Source organism: Eleutherodactylus coqui, chromosome 9 (assembly GCF_035609145.1).
Source record: "Eleutherodactylus coqui strain aEleCoq1 chromosome 9, aEleCoq1.hap1, whole genome shotgun sequence".
NCBI classification, from domain to species: Eukaryota; Metazoa; Chordata; class Amphibia; order Anura; family Eleutherodactylidae; genus Eleutherodactylus; species Eleutherodactylus coqui.
The window spans coordinates 154,250,957-154,258,123 of NC_089845.1; the positions used below are offsets into that span (position 1 = coordinate 154,250,957).

Below are 7,167 nucleotides of genomic sequence, written 5' to 3' on the forward strand. Positions count from 1 at the left end.
TGCTCATCTCTAATAGATAGATATGAGATAGATAGATAGATAGATAGATAGGAGATAGATATCACGTAGATAGATAGATAGATATCACGTAGATAGATAGATAGATTAGATAGGAGATAGATAGATATGAGATAGATACATACACATATATGTATATATACACACAGGCACATATACACATACCCTGGGGCCCGGACCACTTCTCTATGTGATAGCAGCAAGACAGGCAGACGTAGGAGGCAGGGGCAGCACATGATAACATCATCACTGTGCTCAAGTCCCTGCCGGCCCATGTGGCTGCCTCCTTCCTCCTTTCTCCTGCTCTTTTCTGTTTCCTTTCAGGCTGGCCGCACAGTCTGCTGTGTGATCGGTGCTGTGCTGCAGATAGAGCGACCAGCCAGTAATGCACTGAATGTGCATATGCATGTGGCGGAGGGTGGCCTCTGGGCCCCCTTACGGCAGGGGCCATGTCACCGCTGCGACCACTGACGGTATGCCTATGGAACCACCCTTAGGGCTTATGTCCACGACCTAGTTTTCACTGCGTGATATGCGTGCGCTGCAAGGACACGTAATACGTGGTGAATTGACACCAGTGAACTCAGTAGTAATAGTGACCTCATCACAGTGGCCTCAGTAGTAATAGTGTTCCCCACAGTGAACTCAGTAGAAAATATTGTCCCGTACAGTAGCCCCAGTAGTAATAGTGACCCCCATAGTAGCCCCAGTAGTAATAGTGACCTCCACAGTGGCCCCAGTAGTAATAGTGACCCCCACAGTGGACTCAGTAGTAATAGTGACCCCCCCCACAGTGGCCTCAGTACTAATACTATTACTACTAGAGTTGATATAGCGAACACTATTACTAATAGTGTCCCCTATATTGACCCCAGTAGTAACAGTGACCCCCCACAGTAGCTCTAGTAGTAACAGAATCCCCCTGAAACCCATATACTTACCATTCTCCTGATCCTCAGAGCGCCGCTGCTCCTCTTCTCTTGCATCTGTGGCCGGAAGTGTATGCGCCAGGATGCCTCCTCTCTCCTCTCCTCTTGTGGAACCAAGGTGGAGAGGTGAGGGGATGAAGATCCCGGATGCACACATTGCCGTTAGTGTGGGCATCCAGCTACGCCGCCGCTAAGTGATTACCGGCTGGGGGGTGTTGGACCCTGGCTGGTAATGAGTTTACCACACGTCCCAAAAGCAGGACAAATGGCTGTTCCATCTAGGGTCCCGACGGAAAGCAGGACACAGGGTCCCAAAGGGGCACTGTCCCGCCTAAATCGGGACATCTGGTCACCTTAACGTATGGTCACAAAATGGGTAAAACGCTGCACTGAGACCCGCAGTGTTTTACGCATACGCCTGTGTGCATGAGCCCTAACTGATAGACAGACATCATCCTCAGCATTTTCTTCTGTCTTGATAATTTGTTACAGTGTATCAGTCGATTCGATGCTGTTACTTCAGAGGATTATCCAGACTGGATACAATTGTTACAAACCGTCATCTGTGAGAATTATAAAATCAGAGCAGATTTTCAGCCTCCAGATGTGAACAAGAATATTTCCATTCAGTGACAGCAAGCAGAGATCTTGAAAATAGAGCAATAATGACTGACACATCAGTGAAGTTACGGTCTCTTTATTTCTACGTTCTGTGCTGGTGTCACATCTCTGAGGTTACAGCACCGAGCTCTTCAGGATGATCAGGACGGATCCCAGCGCCAGGATGATGGCGGCACAGCTGGACCTGATGCTGGCGCCGCCGCTGTAGTTACAGAGATCAGTGGTGCAGCAAGTGACATGATTGGAGATTAAAGCATAACTGCTGTTGGCAGGAGTGCAAGACTGTGCACACTCCTTAGTGATGAAGGAAACCGCAAACGTATCTACAAGAGAGAAAACCGAAATATGAGAAAGTGATTGGCTGTAGTCAGGTGACTACTACTGGCTACAGAAAGGGGTGGAGCTCAGACCACCTGACTGTCGTTCCCAAGATTACATGACATCATCATAAGTGTAGAGTTTCTGTATTCTGGGGCCCGGCTGTTGATGAATGTGGAGAACTCCAGGGCCACGGGATCAAAGAACTGAGATGATGAACTCACCGGCTGTGGCTGAATCCACCGACGTCCGACAATACGTCTCATCTTTAGTGCAGTTTGTCGTTTTCAGGCATTTGGCGTTGCTTAATACTGATTGACAGGTGTAGCATTGAAGAGAGTGAGCTGCAGCAAAGTGGGAGAAAGTACGGGTTACACACAGCCATGTATCTAAGGCAATCATGTGTGATACTGTCTGCTGACCCATGTATCCAATCTTGTCATGTGTGATACAGTTTGCTGATTTATGTATCTAATCCAGTCATGTGTGATACTGTCTGCTGATCTATGTATCTAATCCTGACATGTGTGATACTGTCTGCTGACCTATGTATCTAATCCTGCCATGTGTGATACAGTTTGCTGACCTATGTATCTAATCCTGTCATGTGTGATACAGTTTGCTGGGCTGCTGTATTCACATGGGCAAGTGCAACTTTGATCAATGGAAATTGACCATTTTCCATGTGATTTTCATGCAATTTTATTGATATTTTATTGTGATTTTTCACACATTTTTCTCTGCTCCTGGTCCTTTTTTCCATGTGATCCCCACAGTGACCCGTGTTACAAACTCAGCGCATACAGATCGCATGGCATGTGATTGCAATGAGTTTTTTTTTAACGCTCCCACTGGAAATAATTGCCAATGCTTGAAGGACCGCACACCAATAGTATATGCAATGATTTTTCTAACTCGGACTATCGGTCCAGGGAAAAACTCGCTGATGTGTATAATACATTCTTCCCCCGTCAGTGCTGCCGCTCTCGGAATCGAATAGAACTCTACAGAAAATTGCCCGTGTGAGTACACCTTTAGGGCTTATTCACACAGGACTGTATTTTGCATGTGCGTTTCATTGATGCAAAGAAATATGCTGACTCGGTACAAACATAACACATATTAACCCTTTAACGACCACTCAAGCATCTTCTGATGGCTGCTGTTAACAGGCTTTATTTTGCTGTGCCGATTTTAAATGGCAGCTGCATCAGAAGCCTGGCATGGGTCCCCCGTGCCAGGGAGAGCAGGTGCTCAGCTGTCGGATGACAGCCTAATACTTGCTCAAACAGCGGCGAATCTCTGATCCCTGCTGTTTAACATGTTACATACCGCAGTCACATGTGGTATCGCTGCATTTGTAATGACCAAGAGAAAAACGTTATTACGTTAATGACCTGCAGATCGCACATCATAAAAAAAACCATGGCGAGAATAGCTAGTTTTGCCTATCTAGCCTTAAAAAAAACAGAATAGAAAGTGATCAAAACGTTGCATTGATCAACACATGGTGCCATTAAAACGTACAACTCATCCCGCAAAAAATGCCCTTTCACAGCACCACTGAGAAAATAAAAAAAAATGCAGTGATTAAAAAAAACAACAAAAAACACTTTTTAAAACAGTGTAGATAAGTAGCAAAGAAAAAAAAAATGATATAAATTTGCTATGGACGTAATTGTACCGGCCGGCAGAATCCATTTGACATATTACAAAGGTCCAATGTGTACGGGCGGATTTGAATTGCAGAATCCGCGCGGGGCACCCACACGAAAAAACCACAGTTCAAGTCGCCCATAGGGAAGCATGGCCGTTCACACTGGGGTTGCAGCAAGTAGAGTTGTTTTGCAGACCTTTTGGTCTGCAAAACAAATCGCAGCACGCTCCATTGAAGTCAATGCTGACACTGCGGTCGGGCCACAGATCCAGCGGGAAAGCAGGAATTCCGCACACATCCGCAGTGAAGAAAATAGAAGACCCGGAGAGGCACGCAGAAGACCCGGACGGGTAAGTAGTGTCCTTAGCCGCGGGCAGGGTCGGATTCAGATGCGGTCTCCCGCATGCAGAGTCCAGTCCGCCCGTGGACTCTGGGCCTCATACTGCATGGTGAGCGCTGTTAAAAATAAAAATGTAAAACCTGCCAGAATTGCAGATTTTGTTAATCTTGTCTCTGAAAAAAAATTGAATAAAAAGCAATCAAAATGTTTTATGTTCCCAAAAAGTGGAAAAATGTAGATTAGAGTTTATCCCGCAAAAAACAAGACCCCGAAGAGGTCTGTCAGTGGAAAAATAAAAATGCTCCGGAATGCGGCGAACACAAGCAAATCTTACAAAAAAATGTATTTTTTGTGTACCAAATTAGCAACACATAAAAATAACTGTATTAGGCCGCCTGCACACGACGGATTTGCATTGCGAAATCCAGAGCGGGATTCTGCAGCAAATCCCGCCCATATCATGTTGAATCGATTGCCATTTTCCGCTTGCGAGGGAGAAATCACAGAATCTTGCGATTTTGTGCCGGCTACGCACAGCCGACTTCCATTGAAGTCAATGGAAGGCGTCCGTACCGTGGCCATTCTGCAATCTATATTATAGAATGACTCGGATGCCGCGTCATCGCCATAGTGATGACACGCGCCCTTTGTACTGCACATGTGCGCTGGTGCTTTGGCTGGCACATCCGCAGCAGAGGAGAAGACGGTGGAGAGGTACGCTGGGGTCACTGGCCGGGGACCGGGTTGAACTCCGCTATGGGAATCCCGCATGCGAGGTCCGACGTGCCCGTGTGCAGGCGGCCTAAACTTGGTAGCGTTGAAATCTTGATGACCAGAGAATAATAGTAACACATTATTTATTTCGCATACTGAACACCGTAAAAATAAAATCTAAAAAACAAATGGCAGAATTTCTTCTTTTTCCCCAATCCACTTAAAAAATAATAATAAAAGTTCTATAAAATACATTAAATGTACCCAAAAATGATGCCATTAAAAGTATAACTTGTCCTGCAATAAACGAGCCCTCATACGGCCATGTGGACGGAAAAATGTAAAGGTTATGGCTCCGGGAATGGGACAATGAAAAAAACTGACAAGTGAGTTGGTCATTAAGGCGCCAAAAGGCTTTGTTACTAAGGGGTTAAACTTACGCCCCTTCTACATTTAAGGGGAACCTCATGATTCTCTTTTGCCCGAGCGAACGAGCTGCTGACATCATCACATTCGCGCTCGAGCAGACTTCTTTTAGATTGTTGGGAATCGTGAACTTCTCGCTCGGTCTCTCACATTTCTATCAGAGTTTGAGCTCAACGAGAAGCAACAAGCGATGGGGATTTTTATGCCAACTGAAGCTGAACGACGAATGGGAAGCGCACGATTCTCGTTTATCCTTCATTCATTGGCTCGCATTTAAACTGAATGATTATTGGTCACTTTCGTTCGTTTGAACGATTTTTGGAATGATAATGGTTCCGTTTAAACGCACCTTAATTTACCTTAATCGCCCATTGAAATCAAAGGGGGGAAAAAGCAAAGAGATGGAATTATACGTGACAGCACTAACGGAGGAGTGAATGCACCCCAATCCCGTCATGTGATACACTGTCTGCTGAGCGGCTGTATCTAATCCCATCATCTGTGATACTGTCTGCTGAGCTGCTGTATTTAATCCCATCATGTGTGACACTATCTGCTGAGCTGTGTATCTAATCCCATCATGTGTGAGACTGTCTGCTGAGCTGTGTATCTAATCCCATCATGTGTGAGACTGTCTGCTGAGCTGTGTATCTAATCCTATCATGTATGATACTGTCTGCTGAGCTGTGTATCTAATCCCATCATGTGTGAGACTGTCTACTGAGCTGTGTATCTAATCCTATCATGTATGATACTGTCTGCTGAGCTGCTGTATCTAATCCTATCATGTGTGATACAATCAGAGGTGCACACAGCTGTACATCCCCATCATTCTAGTCTAGGACAGGTGGAGGGTCTTACCTGCGGCTGCACAGAGGGCGATCACCAGGAGGAGGCTTGTGTACGCTGCCATCGTGGACTGTGTGACCCGGGAGGCTTTTCCTCTCTATATATACGTATACAGGTCTTTGTGTGTTTATAAGGACATTTCCAGAAAAACCAGCATTTCCATCCGCCCCCTCCGCCCCTAAAGGCAAGCAGTGATGTGTAGATTGTAAACTGACCCACTACATGCAAGTGTCTTTTAACAACCCGCCCGCATACGAAAAACACACGTCACTTACCTGTAGTTCCCATGATGAGAATGCTGCCAGTAACCCCTAGCCCAGAAATCACCAACCACTCTCTCCACTTCTATCCCGATTACACCCAAATTACCGACCACCGTCCTCACTTCTAACCAGACTTCACACAAATCACCGACATCTCTTCTCACTTCTAACTGGACTACACCCAAATCACTGACCCTTCTCCTCACTTCTATCCCGATTACATCCAAATCACCAACCACTCTCCTCACTTCTAGTCACTTCTAGCCGAATCACATCCAAATCACCAACCACTCTCCTCACTTTTATCCCGATTACATCCAAATCACCGACCACTCTCCTTACTTCTAGCCGAATCACATCCAAATTACCGACCTCTCTGCTCATTTCTAAACTAATCACATCCAAATCACCGACCACTCTCCTCACTTCTATCCAGTTTACACCCAAATCACTGACCACTCTCCTCCTTTCTAACTCCAGAATGTTAAATGTCTGTCTCGGGACATTGTCTTGTCAGTATCTTATGTGTAGTATGCATTTGGATTATGTGCATTGCACCACTGCAGCACTGAATGGGTTAATGTCTGTGTTATGTCTGGAAAATGTATCGTTTTGTAAGTCATGTGATTCTCCTATGTATATGTGTTTGCAAGGTGGATGCAAGGCAGTGCAGAGTTAGCAAGTGAGTCATGTCTCAGTCTGCAAGTTAGCAAGTAACTTGCCAAAACATTGTTGTAAAGTGGACTTTGTTGAAGTTACAGTAAACAGACCTTTCCCGATTTTGTCCAGAATGTTTCCCTGTGTGTGGACTACTTTATTCTACTGTCAAGATTCACCGCAGAGGACGGAACGGTGGCGTCACGGGTGACAAAAAAGACAACAGGTAACCTCTGGTTACTTTTCCCTGCGACCTCCTCTAGTAGTAATTTGGTCGGAACCTGAGCTACCCCCAGGGGAGGAGCCCCGCGACAAGGTCTTTATCTACCCCGCTATCTCCTCGGCTGTGGGCCCGCTCTTCGGACTCTTCACCTG

At 45.8% G+C, this 7,167-nt stretch overlaps 1 protein-coding gene across 1 annotated transcript; it reads right to left on the bottom strand.

Moving 5' to 3' along the window:
* Window positions 1-1,628: 1,628 nt before the first annotated feature.
* On the bottom strand, window positions 1,629-6,037 carry LOC136578567 (ly6/PLAUR domain-containing protein 2-like). Its single transcript, XM_066578709.1, has 3 exons — window positions 5,885-6,037; window positions 2,111-2,230; window positions 1,629-1,891 (listed from the first exon to the last, which is right to left on the bottom strand). Exons 1-3 carry the CDS (start codon window positions 5,934-5,936, stop codon window positions 1,683-1,685), a joined length of 381 nt encoding a protein of 126 aa, XP_066434806.1. The 5' UTR covers window positions 5,937-6,037; the 3' UTR covers window positions 1,629-1,682.
* Between the last annotated feature and the right edge of the window lie 1,130 nt (window positions 6,038-7,167).